The sequence below is a fragment of the Podarcis filfolensis genome (assembly GCF_964270895.1).
Source record: "Podarcis filfolensis genome assembly, chromosome: 3".
Taxonomy (NCBI): Eukaryota; Metazoa; Chordata; class Lepidosauria; order Squamata; family Lacertidae; genus Podarcis; species Podarcis filfolensis.
Window position 1 is genome coordinate 13,462,820 of NC_139606.1, and position 19,290 is coordinate 13,482,109.

The 19,290-nt window shown below is 43.6% G+C and overlaps 1 protein-coding gene across 3 annotated transcripts in view; it reads left to right on the forward strand.

Annotated features, from left to right (window-relative positions):
* The first annotated feature begins 10,594 nt into the window (after positions 1-10,594).
* Positions 10,595-19,290, forward strand: part of ANKEF1 (ankyrin repeat and EF-hand domain containing 1) — a 28,969-nt gene continuing 20,273 nt past the window's right edge. Inside the window, exons 1-2 of one of the 3 annotated variants that reach the window (XM_083606852.1) lie at positions 10,595-10,804; positions 15,205-15,590. In XM_083606852.1, the coding sequence (XP_083462978.1) occupies positions 15,248-15,590 (343 nt within the window). In that variant the 5' untranslated portion in view covers positions 10,595-10,804; positions 15,205-15,247. Of the gene's footprint in view, positions 10,805-13,715; positions 13,925-15,204; positions 15,591-19,290 lie in introns of those variants that run through there. The other 2 variants (XM_083606853.1, XM_083606854.1) reach the window with 2 other exon arrangements.

A 19,290-nucleotide genomic window follows, 5' to 3' on the forward strand; every position in this document is an offset into this window, starting at 1 on the left:
TGTGCTACCATATTTAGTTGAGTTGCTTTTTACGTAGCACACAATTGCTGGGCAACATGAACATTGTAAGTGAATATTAATGTTGTTTCTGCAGTATGCAATTGATTACAGCTTCTTTTCGAACCATGCTTGCAAATAACTCTAGGCTTAATGTGACAATAATTCAAGAGTCAATCTGAATTAGGCAGAAATTAGACTTGTAATGGATTTCACATGGATGAACACCTTGGAAACCTCTTCACCTCTTCAGATATGCAAAAGAAACCTTAATTATTTGGTAGGTTTAAAAATATGAGGGTCAGGGAAAGGATATGTCGACTCCTGTTTTCAGAAAAAAGGAAAAACCCTATACGCTGCAATAAATCACAGGCTTAGCCCAATGACAAAGCTTTATGAATTAGATGTGGATGGAAAGACAATACCCTGATTTCATTAAGAGCCTGTAATGCATTTTCTAAATCTGATTTGTGCGAAGAGACGCCAACAATTTTACCTGCATGGATATGGCTGAGGTTGGACAGTTTTGAATGCTTAAGTTACTTAAATGTGCCCATATAGTTTTGTAGCTGTGTTGCAATTTTAATTATTGTCGTGAGCTGCCTCGAGTGTATGACGAGGTGGTATCTAGATGTTTCAAGGAGAAAGAAGGAGACTACGAGAAGGGAGGCATTTTGTCATGTCAGCACTTAGCCGCTTTTTGTGCTATTCATTATTTAGCAGCCTGGCTTTTTGGATGCCTGTCAAACATCGCTTTGCAATCCTGGAAAGAATTCGGTTTCAAACCTCAGTGGATCATTTCAGATGATGAAGAAAAGTCTTGGATTTTATTTTTAGCACTTTGGAGAACATCAAGATTCAGTGGCAGAGCAACCTTTCACCAGAGTCCTGAAAGGTCCATTTGATTCAGCGTCCCATTCTCTCTTTTTTATGATTTTTATTGAAGTTTCAAAACACCAACACCAACCAACAAAAACATCACGTCTTATTACATATATCCTGCTTTATGCTCCATAGCGCCATTGACTTCCGTCCTTCCCTTCCACCAGTTTTCCTATTCCAATCCATAATTCACAGTTTATTTAATTAAAAATTACACCATGACATACTTCAATCCTGCCAACATTTTCATATTTGTACAGTTCTCTCTTATATAAACCATAAATTTACTCCATTCTTTTTGGTACTTTGTCTCCTCCTGATTCCAAATTCTGTGTGTCAATTTAGCCATTTCAGCGTATTCAACCAGCTTTATCTGCCATTCTCTTATCGTCGGCATCTCCTGTAACTTCCACTTGTTGTCTATCAAAACTCTAGCTGCTGTTGTTGCATACAGATATAGTCTTTGGTCTATCTTCTTAATATCTTCTCCCACCAAGCCTAGCAAAAATTCTTCCGGCTTTTTGGGAAAACTATACTTAAACATCTTCTTTAACTCATTATAAACCGATTCCCAAAACTCTTTTATTTTATTGCATGACCACCACATATGATATAAGTCGCCGTCCTTTTCCTCGCATTTCCAACAAGTTTTACTACTTGTCCTATACATTTTTGCCAGTTTGGTGGGAGTGAAGTACCAACGATAGACCCATTCTCATAGTGGCCAATCAGATGCCCACGAGATGCTCGGAAGCAAGACCTGTCTCTTCCCAACTTAACTTTTTCAGAAAGTGGTATTTAGTGGCATAGACCTCTCATGCTGGATATAATAAATTGCCACCATCAATATAGTCACTGGTGGCTTCATCCTTGAGCATGCACTGTATTTGTGTCAAATTTGGTGTATGCAATATTTTGGGAGTGAAGGGGCCAACGTAGTTTTATGGGCAACTGCATGATTTGAGTAAAACACAGAAGGTGTGGAGGAAGCAGGTGGGTTAGCATCTGTCTGTCTTGGGAGACCATAGGAGAGTGCACCTTCAGGGATGAAATCAAACCATTACAGAGTTACAGCACCTGCTGTGGCTGAAGAGACCAACAGGGGAGAGAAATGTTTTGTTGCAGCTGGGGCAGATGAAGGCGTCTGGTTGTGCTGATGCAAGTGTAAGGTAAAGGTTAAGGTACCCCTGACCGTTAGGTCCAGTTGCGAACGACTCTGGGGTCCATCTCGCTTTACAGGCCAAGGGAGCTGGCGTTTGTCCACAGACAGCTTCCAGGTCATGTGGCCAGCATGACTAGGCCGCTTCTGGCGAACCAGAGCAGCGCACGGAAACGCCGTTTACCTTCCTGCCGGAGCGGTGCCTATTCATCTACTTGCACTTGGATGTGCTTTCGAACTGCTAGGTGGGCAGGATGCAAGTGTACCATGTTGTTTATTTTTTTCTGGGCTTCTCCCAGCTGTCATTCCTCCTCTGGTCACTGCTGTAAATGCAGAACCTGACTGTCTCCAGGCTCTGCGGCCATCTGCAAGGGATTCCCACACTGCAGGGTTATTATTATTTATTAAATTTGCATACCGCCCGATACCCGCAGGCCTCAGGATAAAAACACAAAATAAAAACACAAAACACTTAATCAAAATAAAAACAAGAACAACCCAATAATGTCCCCCTCCAAAAATAAAAAATTAAAAATTAAAAGGTAGGTAAAAGGTAAAGGAACCCTAGACAGTCAAATCCAGTGAAAGATGACTGTGGGGTGCAACCCTCATCTTGCTTTCAGTGTGAGGGAGCTGGTGTTTGTCCACAGATACCCCATGTGTGTCCCCCCCAGCCCCAAAGAGCAAAGAGCTCGCTGTCTTGGCTTCTCCCATAGCCATACGCAGCCTCTCCCGGCTGGAGAGGTTGCGTGCAGCTAAAGAGGATGGATCCCGCTCGCTGTCTTGGCTTCCTCTTTAGCCGGCTGGAGGGGCTGCGCGCGGCTATGGCAATACCCCCACCGCCCACAAAAACCCACAGTAGCCGCGCACCCTTTAAGGAGCATGCGGCTCCTGCAGGCTTTTCTACGAGGAGGGAGAAGGGACTGACTGGCCAGGGTCAGTCCCTTCTCCCTCCTGGGGAAAAGCCCGCAAGAGCCGCGCGGAGCTTGTGTGTGGCTATTGGGGGTTTTTCCTGCCTGCCTCCCCCTGCATTCACTCCATAAGACGCACACACATTTCCCCTTACTTTTTTAGGAGGGAAAAAGTGCGTCTTATGGAGCGAAAAATACAGTATATAAAGCAGACATTCTGGGGGAACTTCCATTCCTCCTCATCACTATGAGCTGAATAAAGAACATGAAATCCACTCTCAACTCCGAGTATATTTCACTTATATAGCACATCCTTGGGGATCCTGGCACCTTTCATTCTGCAGACATGACAAAAAAAGCGTAGATGTCGCTGAGACAGGAGTGTGAACATGCTGGGACTGTGGGCTTTGGAAAGCACATCTTTGTTTGAAACTCTGTCTTGCCATGTAATGCCCCAAAACTTCCTGACACAGTACAGGTGTCGTTCCTGACAGATGTAAGTTGTTTCTCACCAAAGCGTGGAGAAGAATAGCACATGAACATTTTGCTTCATATCTCAGGTTCTATAAATGCTAGAGACTGTGTTTTTCTCCAAAATATTTAACCCCAAAATAAACAAGCATACTCTTTGCTTTCAAACCAGTTGCCCGACAGGCTACTGCAAACAAGAGTACAGCATACAGCTAACCTGAGCAGTCCTTGAGCAAGGTTGATGATGGTGGTTGCTGTGATACCTTGCATGAAAATGGGTATAAATCGGGGTATTTAGATCTGAAATGTTGAAGGCTAGGCCTATAATTATGATTACATATTCATGCCTCTTTGATAAATGACACAGAGAAGGACTTTGCTGCTGTAAGGAAGGGAAAGAGAACTGGCTGCAACTGCCTGTGTTTTGTTAGCCCCCAAATGGAAAACAAGCAAAGCCCCAACTAAAGAAGAGTGGCAACTTAAACTGATGGAATATGCACAGCTTGTGGATTGAACTTTTAGAATAAGTGAACAAGGAGAGCATTTGTTTAAAGAAGATTGAAAAATGTTCATTGAATATATGGGAGGAATTGTGTACACTTGAAAACGTTGGCAGCATTAGGATAAATTCAACAGTGTAAACAAGTTTTGATGGAAGTAATACAGTGGTACCTTGGGTTACATACGCTTCAGGTTACATACGCTTCAGGTTACAGACTCCGCTAACCCAGAAATAGTGCTTCAGGTTAAGAACTTTGCTTCAGGATGAGAACAGAAACCATGCTCTGGCGGCGTGGCGGCAGCAGGAGGCCCCATTAGCTAAAGTGGTGCTTCAGGTTGTGAACAGTTTCAGGTTAAGTACGGACCTCCAGAACGAATTAAGTACTTAACCTGGGGTACCACTGCAATGGGAATACTCAGTAGTTTAGTTTATATAAAATATGCAGGGATTTATGCTACGCAAAATGAACTTTGGAAAGAGAAGGGAAATCATTGATATTTTAAGGTTGTTTAAAGGCATATTCTAAATTCTGAAACAGAAAAATTGTGTGTGTGTGTGTGTGTGTGTGGCTGCAATTGGAAAACGCTATGTGTGTGTGTGTGTACCTTCTTTGTAGCATGATTTGAAAGGGAAGAGGGCTACCTTGCCATATACATAAATGCCATTTGCATCATAGTGCAATGAATGATGCATCTTTTGGCAGAATGTGACCACCACACATACCCATTTCTATTTTGTTAGTCTGAAATTCAGGGCACACATGGTTTATTTGGGCATTAACCATAACCCAAAGAAACTGATCTACGTTTTTAAAATGTCCCTGTCTCAGGCGCCATCTTGTGGACATACTATACTGTGTTTCTTTTTTTTAAAAAAAAGCGATGCCTGTGGGTCTGTCGCGGTAAAGACAACAAAGAGGCTTGCGGCAATTATTGTGGTGGCAATCGGCCTTCTTGAACTAGCATCCACTTCTCAGGAATGATGAAATGGCATCTGTTGTTGGCAGTTGTGTACATGGATAAAAGGGGGGTTGTGGAGTGTATACATTGTAAGCAAATGCTTTGTATTGTGTCTGTGACAGCAGACAAAGGAAAGTGACTTCTTGTATCTGCTAATGTGGGTTCTAGTCCATGCAAACATTTGCCTCAGTGGTCTTTTTGTTCTTATAAAACAGAATACCCAAATAACATGGCCAAAGGCTGTCTATTATTATTATTATTATTATTATTATTATTATTATTATTATTATTACTACTACTACTACTACTACTACTACTATTAAAAAAGGTAAAGGACCCCTGCATGGTTAAGTCCAGTCAAAGGTGACTATGGGGTGCGGCACTCATCTCGCTTCAGGCCAAGGGAGCTGATGTTTGTCCACAGACACCTTTCCAGGTCATGTGGCCAGCAGGACTAAACAAGTGTGACGGAAACCAGAGCGCATGGAAACACAATTTACCTTCCCGCCGCAGCAGTACCTATTTATCTACTTGCATTGGCGTGCTTTTGAACTGCTACATTGTCAGGATTTGGGACACAGCAACAGGAGCTCACTCCGTCATGGGGATTCGAACCACCGACCTTCCGATCAGCAAGCCCAAGAGGCTCAGTGGTTTAGACCACAGCGCCACCAGCGCGCCACTAGTATTAATGTACAAGGCACTAATATTAGCCTTTTCTTTCAAGGTAGGAAAGACTTCTATTCTTCCTGCCTACACCATGAAGAGAAAAGTATACCCAGTATATCAGGGAAGTCAATACACTTTATGTAGCTTGTTTGCCAGTTGGCCTAATTTCCTAAGCCACTAATGACACCTTTCCCAATTTCAAATATTATAACAATTGGCTTAACATTCTTATAACACCAGAGAAGGGTAATTTAGTCATTTGGAGTTATTTTAGATTAAGGGCATGCTGTTAGGATTTGGTATAGAAGGGGGAACCTTTTTTTGATAATAAGATTTCCCACCACTCCAGCTCACAAAGGATTTGATTGGCAAAGCAAAGGGTTCTGAGGATTCTCAAAATAGCTACAATGCTTTCATTGTGCATAAAATGTTCAATGTCTTCATTCAGTGGGAACACTTGATTTCAGCAGGTGTTAAGGTTAACAAAACATATTGCGACGATATGAATGATATGACTGCTGGTGTGGATGTGAACTAATAGGGATACATGTATGTATGCATGTACCAGGGACTGCCACCCCTGCTTGATTTGCTTGCCAAGCCTGCCCGCCTACCAATCCCTTTGCCAAACCACTCTCTGAAGCTTCTTCTCCTTAAAACACTGCCCCAGTGAAGTTTAATGGGGAGTACTTCAGAGAGGTCTTTGGAGCACCTTCCACTCTCCTTGAAACAGCTCAGCTACACTGCTTGCTTGCTTGCCTGCCTGCCTGCATATAGAATTTTAAAAATAAGGAAGTCGTGGTGTGGTGGAGGGAAGTCAAGAGGTTGGCGGTGGGAGGGAAATGGGGGGGAAGGATTTACATTTGTGTAAGTAATAGTGTGTTTTTGTGTGCTTTTCTTTTGGTAGAATGTACTTTTTCTTTTCCTCTTTTTGTATTAATAAAACTCAATAAAAAAAAGAAAAAAGAAAGAAAAGAAAATAAGGATACTGGGCAATCCCAGCAAAAACAGGTGTGGAAAATTCTGATTTTTGCTTATTCGTCCCATGTCTGGACTGAAAATCAATGCAGCGAAAGCAATAAGAATTCACTGCTGTTGCTGCTTTCGGTCCACAAATTAATCATAATTGATTATTTTACACACACCCCACCACACACAACTGCTACCATTTTGTATGGTGTTTCTTTTCCACACTGAAATGAATGGGGTAGAAAGATGTAAGGCAAAAGGTACAGGACCCCTGTACAAAGCCACTTTCTATAAACAAACATTTACTGAGTGTTTTCCACCCAAAGATTCCAGGGTGGTGCATGAGATTAAGAACATAATTTGGCACTCCTGCCAGGGTGTTTGCACTGCACCAACTTCCCTGCTGCCTCACCCCTTCTGCTAAGCAACAGTTGTAATGGGATCAGGAACAAAAGTGATTTAGAAATGGTTATGTGGGTGGAATCAGTTCCGCGTGACACCTGCGGGAAAAGGAAGCCAAAAGTGCTTACTGGTTTCCATTTTGTATATAGCTTGGCAGCAGCACACCACTAAGTAAAGTTGTCTCCTTCTAATCCAGTATTTGTGGATCATTTGCAAACACTACAACAGTGACTTAGCTCAGGGGCTCCGACATACTCAGCAAGTTCCTTCTGCTTTTAACCCTTTTTTTTAAAAAAAAAAAAACCTTTCATACGTACACATGAAGAAAAACCAAATTTGAGCAGGGATTCCTGTCTCCAACAGCAAATTTTTGTTTTCCCCATGCCCTTTTCTATGGACTCAGGTACCACGGGCAAACCAGGGGTCCTCTGGTCTGTGACACTGAAGCTCAGGACAGATAAAATCCAAATATTAACCTGGCGACAGAGGTGGGGGGGGGGAGAGAACTAAAATAATACCAAACTATCCCTATCTCGCTTAACTAAAGCTCTTTAACAAGCCATTAACTTTATTGTTTTCTTAAATCATTCATGAATAATATGATCAGATTAGAGGCTAGGGTTGAGTTCCTGCTGCCAATTCTCTCTTTCCAGGTACTGCTATTGATATGAAAGGTCTGCTAGGCACCTGTGAGCAATTTAATTAAGCTTTCATGAGCAAGACAAAGCACTAAAAACTATCCTTTAATGCTTAACTGCTGCAAGTACATTGAGAGAGGTCCTTCAGTAGCTGGCCAGTAATTAAGAATCATAGTAATGCCTATTTTTTTCCCCTTTCCTTTTCCCATGGCTGATGCTGTATATATTTTCAGGGAAATGCCCTCTGGAGATTCTCTGGGACTTGCAGTTCCAATCACTAGTGAGAAAACATGCTTCCCTCGACCCTTGGATGCTTTCACAGCCTTCCTCTGCTCTCCATACAAGGCGCATTTTTGGACCTTGAGGCAGGGAAATGAACACATAGTTTCAGCCTCAGAAGGCACTGAGCATGACTAAACCGCTTCTGGTGCAACAAAACACCATGATGGAAACCAGAACACACGGAAACGCCATTTACCTTCCTGCCGGAGCGGTACCTATTTATCTACTTGCACTGGTGTGCTTTCGAACTGCTAGGTTGGCAGGAGCTGGGACACAGCAACGGAAGCTCACCCTGCCGGGTGGATTCAAACTGCCGACCTTCTGATCAGCAAGCCCAAGAGGCTCAGTGGTTTAGACCACAGTGCCAACAGCATCCCCAACAAGACTTGTAGCAGACATGCTGTTTCTCCTGTTTCTTCGCATGTTTCTTTGCATTTCCTGATCTATTCCTTGATAGTTTCACAAGATGCACAACAAGAACTCAAGAATGGCAAGAATACAGTTGTGCCAGACTCAATTTTCATTCCCAGTTGTCTTCCTATTTAGTACAGTGGTACCTCGCGTTACATACGCTTCAGGTTACATACGCTTCAGGTTACATATGCTTCAGGTTACAGACTCCACTAACCCAGAAATAGTACCTCGGGTTAAGAACTTTGCTTCAGGATGAGAACAGAAATCGTACTCCGGCAGCGCGGCAGCAGCAGGAGGCCACATTAGCTAAAGTGGTGCTTCAGGTTAAGAACAGTTTCAGGTTAAGAACGGACCTCCGGAATGAATTAAGTACTTAACCAGAGGTACCACTGTACACATCATTTTTAACCAGCGAGGTGGAGGGCGGAGAGCACTCCTTTTGGTTTGCTGCTTATGCACGATGGTGTATGGATGAATAATTCACTAGCCTCGAACATAAGAAAGACGAGCTGGACTACTCACTTGAGAGGCTATTGTTTCGCATCTGTCCTAAAAGCTTAAGTAAGGGCCTGCAATGCATTATTGGCACACGAGGAAGACAAACATGTCACAACAGCAAATGAGTTGTACTGAAGTCTGGTGCATTTCCACCACTGTTGAACTGGTCAGCCAATACAAAATTGATACCAACGGTCCACATTAACTAACATTGCTCTATCTTCGTCATTCTTAAAATATTGAACCTGAACGTTTCCAACGCAAGTCTTGGGGGGTGGGGGAGAAGAAATCCCATGGTAGGGTTGCCATACTTTGAAGAGCAAAAAAGAGGACACTGTGACAACTATTCAAAGCAAATAAATGCATTTTGTCTAACATTTTACCCCTGAAAAAGAGGATGTTGTCCTGGAGAAACAGGACACCTGACAACTGTAATATGGGCCATCAGGTAATATTGATGGCTGAGCATGGCAGTGTGCAACAGTCTGTTGATATCACAAGATGCCTACATTGGTTTATTTAATTTATTTAGGTAATTTGCATGTGCTGCCAGTCAGTTTTCAACTAGATCAAAGAGGTAAATTAACACACACACATCAACAAATCACTACACTGAGATGACTAATAGGAGGAGGAGCAGAAGCAAAGGTCTCCCTCCAAACACTTGGAGTTACATACACTTCAGGTAACAGACTCCGCTAACCCAGAAATATTACCTCAGATTAAGAACTTTGCTTCACGATGAGAACAGAAATCGTGCAGCAGTGGCACAGCAGCAGGAGGAGGCCCCATTAGCTAAAGTGGTGCTTCAGGTTAAGAACAGTTTCAGGTTAAGAACGGACCTCCAGAATGAATTAAGTTCTTAACCCGAGGTACCACTGTACAAGAAAGGAGATTCTGACTCAACATGGGGTGGGGAGATCTGATGGTAAGAGCTGTTTGACAGTGGAACCATTACCTTGGAAGGTAATGGGCTTGCCTGTCTTGGAGGTTTTTAAGCAGATGGCCATCTGTCAGCGTTGTTTTAGCTGAGATTGCTAAGGGACACGGGTGGCACTGTGGTCCAAACCACTGAGCCTCTTGGGCTTGCGGATCGGAAGGTTGGTAGTTCGAATCCCCATGACGGGGGTGAGCTCCCATTGCTCTGTCCCAGCTCCTGCCAACCTAGCAGTTCGAAAGCACACCAGTGCAAGTTGATAAATAGGTGTCGTAGGAAGGTAAACGGCGTTTCTGTGTTCCATTGCACCAGAAGTGATTTAGTCATGCTGGCCACATGACCCGAAAAGCTGTCTGTGGAGAAACGCCGGATCCCTTGGCCTGAAAGTGAGATGAGCCAGTGGCATAGCGTGGGGGGTGCAGGGGGGGGGCGGGCCGCACCGGGCGCAACATCTGGGGTTAGGGCAAATCCATGGGTTAGGGGGCGCAAATCCACGGGTTAGGGGGCGCAAATTACTTGCCTTGCCCCGGGTGCTGACAACCCACGCTACGCCACTGAGATGAGCACCACAACCCCATAGTTAACCTTAACCTTCCAGGGGTCCTTTACCTTTTTACCTTTTTTATTTTTAATTTTTAGTTGAGATTCCTGCATTGCAGGCGGTCGGACTCGATGGCTCGCGGGGTCCCTTGCAAGGCTCTGATTCTAGACGTGTTCGCAAACTGGTAGCCTTGGCTCTGCCCTTCGGGCTCCTCTCCGTTGCATCTCCCCTTCCACGTGATTTGGGGAGTGGGGTGTGCTTGGCTCCTGCGCGCCGCTTTGCGCGGCGAGGCTGGGAGCCGGCTTGCCATTGTTACGCGCGCGCCGGCGCGCTTCCTCTCCCTGGTTCCGTTGCTATAGGAGCTCCCGTCTAACAATCCCCTCCTCCCGCTGGGTGCTCCGGGGACACGCTCGTTCTCGCGGACGCTGCCACCCGCCCAAGGAACCATTCCTGCTCTCTTGCCATCAGCCCGCGGAGGAAGTGGGGAAGAGTCATGCCCATCTACGAGGCGCCTGGGCGGCTGCTTTCGTCTGGTCTCCTCCAGCTCTCCTGGAGCGTCAGCAAAGCTTGCAGGTAAGCTGCTGGAGTCGCGGCAGGTTAAAAGGAGAAAAAGGAAAAGAGAAAGAAAAAGGAGGAGAGGGCGAAATCCAGGCAGATCTGGCCAATAGTGGTCATTGTTTCTGGGGGGGTGATGTAATCCCTTAGTGCTTCTGTCTAGAAAAAGGAATCTCGGAGAGCCTTGTGTTACGAATGGTGTGTTGCAGCCCAAAGAGCCCAGAGCCTTTAAAAGGACCGAACAGATTGATTGACAAGCAAAGGCTATTGCGGACTTCATCACATGCGCGTAGAACTCTTCATGCGCTCGGTGGTAGGCTGCTCTCATTCAGGCTCTGTTGTTTATCTTTTAAGGGACCACTGAGTTGACTTGGAGTTGCTTTGCTGGTGAATTGCAACTGCTTATACCGTAAGTCATACATGCAGATATAACTGCAACTGGTGAACTTTATTGCCAGCTATCCTCAAGACATAAAGGAGCTCTCGGGAAAATTTATAATTTACCTTAAAAACCATTGTAAACAGTTAAAGTCGTTGGTAGGATCTGAATAATACTTGTAGTTTAATGGTGAATTTTGGATATAATGAAGATGTAGAAGATTTGGAATATTATAAAAGATGCAGGGGGAAATGGTTAATAATAGGACCCACAAAGGGGAGGAAAGAAGTCCAGGAGATTCTTTGAAATCTTGTTTTTATGCTATATGTTGTATGTTTGTGATTATAAAATTTTAATTTGAAAAACCAAATAGTTTCATATACAAATTAATAAATAAAGGAGCTCTTGGGGAAATAATAATAATAATTCCACCTTAACAATTCTATGACTATTATTGATGAGGGCAGATTCATATATTCTTGTTTATAGATCTGAATCTTGTTACTTGACTATATGTTGGTGAGCATGGGAATGAATGATGAGCTAGAAACATATTGGATTTAATTTTTTTTAAAAAAAAAACCATTCTCCATCAATTAATGAGAAAAGGAACTATGAAAATTGGCAAAGGGGAAGAGAAAATGCATATGAAATTATCATGAAGCAGCACTGGATTTGGGGTGGTGAAGTCTGTTCCTCTGCACAGGGCACCAAGCCAAGGGGGCACAAAATATTATTATTATTATTATTATTATTATTATTATTGAGAAGATCCATGCAAAAGCAACTGTATCAAAAGGAATTATTGTGAAAATAAGAAATTTTGAGGGCATGGGGCACCAAATTATGACCTAGCTCAGGGCATCATATCACCAAAGTCCGGCCCAGGTGCGTGGGAGAAGTTTGGTTGCTCCCACCTTACATTCAGAGTGGCTGAGGGTGTTTGTAAGTGTCCTTTCTTCAAACCATCTGCCGGCAGCCTTCCCAGGTGCTCTGTCCTTCCTGAAAACTCAATGACGGCTCTAACCAGGCTTTCTTGTAAATCACAAAAAGCTGGGGTGTGTTTGTGTATAAAGGAACTGCCTAATATGTACCTGACAGCTGTTTGTTGCTTCTTTTTTTAATGAGCCCTTTTACTTTTAATGACATTTAAAGGCAAGCATATAGACTTCCTTTAAAAGCAAAAGTGGGCACACCAGTTTCAGATGCTTAGTAGGCAGTCCCTCCAGATGCACTTCATTTAAAGTTATGGGGGGAATTCCATGAGGTTGTTCCTTTCCCATGGGGCTTTTGGGGGGGATTAGGAAATGTGGGCAGCTGGATAAGCTGCAGAATGCTGGGGAAATGTTTAATGGAAATTGTGGACAATAGGCACATAATAATCACTGCACCATGATAGGTAATCTCAACTCTACACCCACCCAAACTTAGGGGAATTCTGAAGCACCTTGTGAATGAGACAGCAAAATGGAAGGGGAAGGAAACTTTTGAGAAATTGAAGGCATGTTTCCAGCACAGAGCCCCCAGGTCTGAACAGAAGGTAATACAGTAGTACCTTGGGTTACATATGCTTCAGGTTACAGGCGCTTCAGATTACAGACTCCGCTAATCCAGAAATAGGACCTTTGGTTAAGAACTTTGCTTCAGGATGAGAACAGAAATCATGCTCCGGTGGCGCAGCAGCGGCTGGAGGTACTATTAGCTAAAGTGGTGCTTCAGGTTAAGAATAGTTTCAGGTTAAGAACAGCCCTCCGGAACAAATTAAGTACTTAACGCGAGGTACCACTGTACCTGGTGGGTCACAAAAGCTCTGCCTGTAGGTTTGGCCTCCAGGCAATCAACCCTTAGTGCTTCCATGCCATCCTAGATAACATAAGAAGAGCCTGCTGGATCAGACGAAAGGCCCATCTAGTCCTGCATCCTGTTCTAACAGTGGCCAATCAGATGCCTCTGAGATGCCTACAAGAAGGCAACTTTAGTCTGCCATTAGCCAGCCCCCATCCACCTACCTTCTTACTTACAGGGGTTATTCCTGGCTGTTCCTCCTCCTTAGGCTCAGCTTTGTCCTTGTAGAAGTCAGCAGAGAGGAGGATGGGGACAAATCTAGCCTTTGTTGACTCGGTCTGCTGTTGGCTCTGCTTCTGCTTATAACTTGCCTCCTTTCCTACCAGCCTCAATGGGCACCAGCCATCAATAGCCTTGTCCTCCATGTCTAATCCTCTTTTAAATCCATCCAGGTTGGATGTCACATGCGTGTGTGAACTTGCTTTGTTTGTCGTGCTTTGGATTTGTTGTCTTGCACCTCTGACCCTCAGGTTTCACAAGGAGGCTTCTGGCAATGTGTGCAAACATCACAGCACCCGTATTTGCCAAGAGGTTGAGGGTTTATTCTTGAGGCTCAGTTGACGCACTCCTAGAAACTAGAATTTTAAAACAGATTCAAGTGAAAGCTAATGTGCCAATCCATCTTTGACTTACGGCATTGTTGCTATGTTGCACTGTTGCATCATCAGGAGTATTAATGAGTTGCAAACAGCAATGGCAAACAGCAGTAGCAAAGGACAACTGACTGCAAACATAAGTGTGGTGGCCAGTGGTGACTGGCGCCCTTTGGGTTGAGTGGAAGGTAAGGACAGCAACAGTCCGCACAGCCACAGCCAATGACAGACAGAGCCAACTAATTCTACTTTTGTCTCCATCCTCCTGCCTGTTTGGAGTTCTACAAGGGCAACATTAAGTCTAAGGAGAAGGTTACTTATGTAAGCCACTGCTGTGGCCTGTGTTTTGTTAGCCCAAAGATGGAAAACGAGCAATGTCCCAACCAAAGAAGAATGGCAACTTAAGCTGACAGAATATGTGTAGCTTGCAGACTTAACATATAGAATAAGAGAGCAAGAAGAACATACGTTTAGAGAAGACTGGAAAACGTTTATTGAACACATGGGGGGATATTGGGTATACTTGAAAATGTTGGCAGCATTAAGATAAATTCAGCAGTGTAAACAAGATTTGACAGATGTAATAATGGAAAACTGAATGGCAGTGGCAGAGCTTCATGCTCCGGCACCGGGGGGCGGAGAGCAGGTGGGGGCATAGCTCCCCCCGGTGCCCGTCTTCCTCCGCCAGTGCTGAATGGTATAGTTTTTGTAAAATATGCAGGGATTTATGATATGCAAAATGAACCATGGAAAGAGAAGAAGGGAAGTCATTGGTATTTTAAGGATGTTTAAATGAGTTTTTTAAATTGTAAAACAGAAAATTTAATTGTGTGTGTGTGTGTGAGTGTGTGTGTGTAGACTACGGAGGAGGAAGCTGACAGGCAATGCCACCTGCTGTAAGAAGATAGGCTGGTGGGAACTGGCTGAAGGGAAACTGAAGTTGGTGGGGGCAATGTCCCATTCATTTTAATGGACCAACTTCCACTGGCTGCGGTAGTGTGACATGTTTTACTGTGGCATGAGCCACAGGCAGAGGGCCTTCTCAGTGGTGGTGCCCGCCCTGTGGAACGCCCTCGCATCAGATGTCAAGGAAATACAGTGGTACCTCAGGTTAAGAACTTAATTCGTTCTGGAGGTCCATTCTTAACCTGAAGCACCACTTTAGCTAATGGGGCCTCCTGCTGCCGCTCTGCCGCTGGAGCATGATTTCTGTTCTCATCCTGAAGCAAAGTTCTTAAACCGAGGTACTATTTCTGGGTTAGCGGAGTCTGTTACCTGAAGCGTATGTAACCTGAAGCGTATGTAACCCGAGGTACCACTGTAAACAGCTACCTGATTTTTAGAAGACATCTGAAGGCAGCCCTGTTTAGGGAAGTTTTTAATGTTTGATGTTTTATTCTGTTTTTAATCTGTTGGGAGCTGCCCAGGGTGGCTGGGGAAACCCAGTGGGATGGGTGGGGTATAAAAAATATATTATTTATTATTATGCACAGTCGCATCCTTTAACAGATATGCTTAACCGCCACAGCACAAATGGGGTACATCGTAGAATTCAGTTACAAAGGAGACTCATTTTTCTCTCGTTTCCTCCTTCTCTCCAGAGAACCACCTCTATGAGAATATCCTTCCTTCGGTTGATTGAGAATGTTGGCTGACAAAAGGCTCGAAAACCTACAGATCTACAAAGTTCTCCAGTGTGTTCGCAAGAAGGACAAGAAGCAGATTGAGAAGCTCACCAAACTCGGCTACCCGGAACTCATCAATTTCACCGAGCCAGTCGATGGAGAGGCTGCTCTTCACTTGGCCTGTGTTGCCAACGACATTGACATGTGCAACTTTCTCTTGGAGCTCGGAGCTCATCCGGATGTCCAGGATCGGATGGGCCGCACCCCTGTGATGAAAGCCGCTGAGCTGGGCCATGACTTGGCTTTGGATGTATTAGTCCAGGCCGAGGCAGACATGACCATCGTTGATGTTGAAGGAAAAGGTAAAGAGAACCAGGTGTTGGAAAGGGAGGTGGGGATTTCTCTTGTAGCTCAAGAAGTTCAATCCACAATGGGGCACATTTCAAAGTGCTGGCTTTCACCTTTAAAGCTCTAAATCATGATTATTTACTCAAATTTGTTAAGTTAAAGCAACTGAAAATAGCTTGCAAATACTTAATGGGCTTAGGATTTTATTTATGTTAAGGGATGAATTAATATGTTCACCATAAGGTGAAGATCTAAGGATGTTAATGTTTAAGTTAAATTTCACTTCCGGAGGCGGCGCGACCGGTAATGGCTGCCTTCTCCGAGTAAGGAGAAGGGAGCTCCGCTGTAAACGGGTCGTCCGCTACGGCGAAGCGGAGACCCATTCAGGAAAACCACAGGTGGCAGAAGCCTGTGGTCTCGGGACCCGGCGGGCGCCAGAAGCAGCCCCCAAAACGTTGAAGGGACCCCGTAAGGGGCTCCGGATCGCGGAGGGGGTAGCGGCGCTGTGGGTCGTTGCGCAAACAGCGAAGTGAAGCCGCATTGCTGTTGCCGGTCAGCGCTGTCCTTTCTTCCTGCAACTTTTCTGAACTTTGGAAACTACAACCCGTGAGTAAATTTGGACATTGAAAACTTTCTGAAACTTTTGTCAACTTTCTGAAACTTTTTGAGAACTTTATGAAACTTTTAAAACTTTTTTAAAAAAAGTTGAAATCTGGCTGAAAACGGAGTGAGGATAAGCAGGAAGCCCATCTCCCGCTATACTGAACTTTAAGCAAAGAGCAGGAGGAGTGGAGACAAAAAGTTATGCGTTAACTAAATGCTGGCACCCTGTTAAAGCAGTTTTCTGAGTGAAAGACTTTGAGCTATTGACTTTTGCTGGTCATATTCGGGGTGCACTGATATCCTTCTTCTGTGGCACCAGTGGATTATAAAATAAATAAGAATCTCTGGTGCTGGAGCTGCCTGGATGAGCACCAGTTTGCAACTTTGGATACATTGAATTCAGGTTTTGAAACATTCTGAGTTGGAACTGGATACTTTGAAACTGTTGCAGTCAAGGCACTGTAAGAAACACTGTTTTGCTTTAAGTTTTACTCTGCTAAAAATAATACATTGTGGAGGCGATAGACATGGATTTAAATTTATAAGTTTAACTTGGATTTGATCTTTTCCCTGAAGACGTATTAAGCTCCCTCTAGAGGATTTTGGACTTACAGCAGTGACTTTGTTTTACTTTCCCTTTCCCGGCCTCTGTTTGACTATTGCATCTGGGACTCTGCTTTCTCATGGGAACAACTTGGATTGACCTTGGATTACAGATAACTTTGGAATGAGTGGCGCAAGGAGAAGAGGAAGGACTAAACAAACAACTCTAACTTTATCTGCAGCCTCACAGCGTAGATCTTCTGTGCCGGCCTTGCCTTCCACTTTGCCTCCAGACATAGAGGCGGCCTCCCTAATACAGGCAGGGGAGGGTGAGACAGAGGAGCTGCACCTGGGAGATATGGCTTCAGGGACAAGTAGCTCTGTCTTGGAGAAAATTTTGGAGAAACTGGAGGCTCTGGACAAGAAGGCTGATTTGCATACAGCTAAAATTGAACAGAACACAGAAAGCTTGAATAAGCTGACTGGACAAGTTGCACAGAATGCCCAGTCTATTGGAGAATTAAAGGAGGCTGTAGGTGAAAATCGTAAACTGGCTGAAGATACTAGTCAAAGATTGGAAGAACTTGAGAAAGAAGTAAGACCACTCAGCAAACAAGTTGGAGAACATCAGATTTACTTTTTGATGACAGAACTGCGAAACAGGGAGACCAACTTGAGGATACGGTCAATACCAGAGGTGGAAGAAGATAATTTTATTGAATTTCTAACTAAGGAATTTGCCAAGTTTTGGAAGTTAGAGGAAAAAGACTTTAAAATTGTATCTGCTTTCAGGCTTGGCAGAGTCAGAAGGACAGAGAAGCCCAGAGATTGTTTGATAACACTGAGATCAAAGGAGGAAAGGGACAAGATTTTGGGCCTGCACTACGAAAAGTCACTAGACATTTTGGGCAAGAGAATTGAAATCTACAAGGACACTCCTAAGCAGTTGCTGGACCTTAGATCTAACTACACGGAATTGGCAAGACTGTTGAGAAGCAACGCAATTATCTTCAGGTGGGAGTTTCCACAAGGATTATCCTTTACCTACAGAGGGAGAAAGATCAAAATCAAAACAGTGGAAGATAGAGACAAGTTTTTGGGAGCACACGGAGAAGACCTCCACAAAGGACTTGGATTGCCAGCGCCAGAACTTCCAGGGGAGCCCGCCCCCTCGGATCCTCAAGGACCGGAGAACAAGGTACCACCCCAGAAAGAATAACCAGACCTATCCAGGATGTCTCTGCAGCTTTTGAGTTGGAACATAAATGGCTGTAACAGTCCCGAAAAAAGGTCTAAAATTTTTCATATTTTAAAAAAGGAACAATTGGACATTATATGCTTACAAGAAACACATGTGATTAGGCTCCATAGAAAGGTGTTAATAAATAAAAGGCTTGGTCAAGAATTTATATCATCGGATACAGTTAAAAAGAGAGGTGTAGTGATCTATGCAAAAGAGAGCCTTTCACCAAAATTTCTCTTTAAAGATGAAAGTGGAAGAATCCTCGCAATAGAAGTACAGTATCAAGGAGAAAAAATTTTGATATTAGGAATTTATGCTCCAAATGAAGGAAAATCGGATTTTTATAAGAAGTTGCACGAGATCATGCTGGATTATCTGGATTACAACAACGTCATCATGATGGGGGACATGAACGGGGTCGTATCAACAAATATGGATAAGTCACAGAACCAGAACATTACTAAAGAGGGAAGACTACCTAAGACCTTTTTTGAAATGACTGACAATATGGACTGGGTTGACATCTGGAGAGTTAGAAACCCCCTGGGAAGAGAAGGAACATTCTTTTCTGAAGCTCAACTGACTTGGACACGAATCGACCAAATATGGATAACTAGAAGTCTGGCACCTAAGGTGAGGAAGGTGGAAATCTGCCCCAAAACATGCTCCGACCATAACGCCTTGAGAATGGATATGACATTGATCCCAATCGGCTCCTTTAGATGGAAGATGAATGATGGCCTGTTTAGAGATCAAAGAATTGTAAAGAAGGCCCAAAAAACCTTAAAGGACTATTTTGAGATTAATTTGAACACTACGGTGGAAAAAAGAACTATCTGGGATGCAAGTAAAGCTGTGATGAGAGGGTTCTTGATTCAACAGAATTCCTTAAAGAAAAGACTGCAAAATGAAAAGAAAGATAAAATTCTGGAAAGTATCAAAGAGTTGGAGAAGAAGTTAAGATCTAACCCGAAGTCCCAACCGATTCTGAGAGAAATCAAACTTTATCAGGCGCAATATTCCAAGCTGATAAATCAGGAAATAGAATGGAAGATTAAAACAATGAAACAAAAAACTTTTGAATCGGCAAATAAATGTGGGAAACTGCTAGCTTGGCAGTTGAAAAGGAGACAAAGATTAAATACAGTAACAAACTTAGAGGTTGAAGGAAGGAACATTCAGAACCCGGGAGAGATTAGAAAGTGCTTCCAGAGGTATTTTAAAAAGTTATATACTCAAGGGCCACAAGATGAAATAGAGATTACACAATTTTTGGAGAGAAATGGATTAGCAAAGCTGTCAGAAGAAAATAGAACAATTTTAAA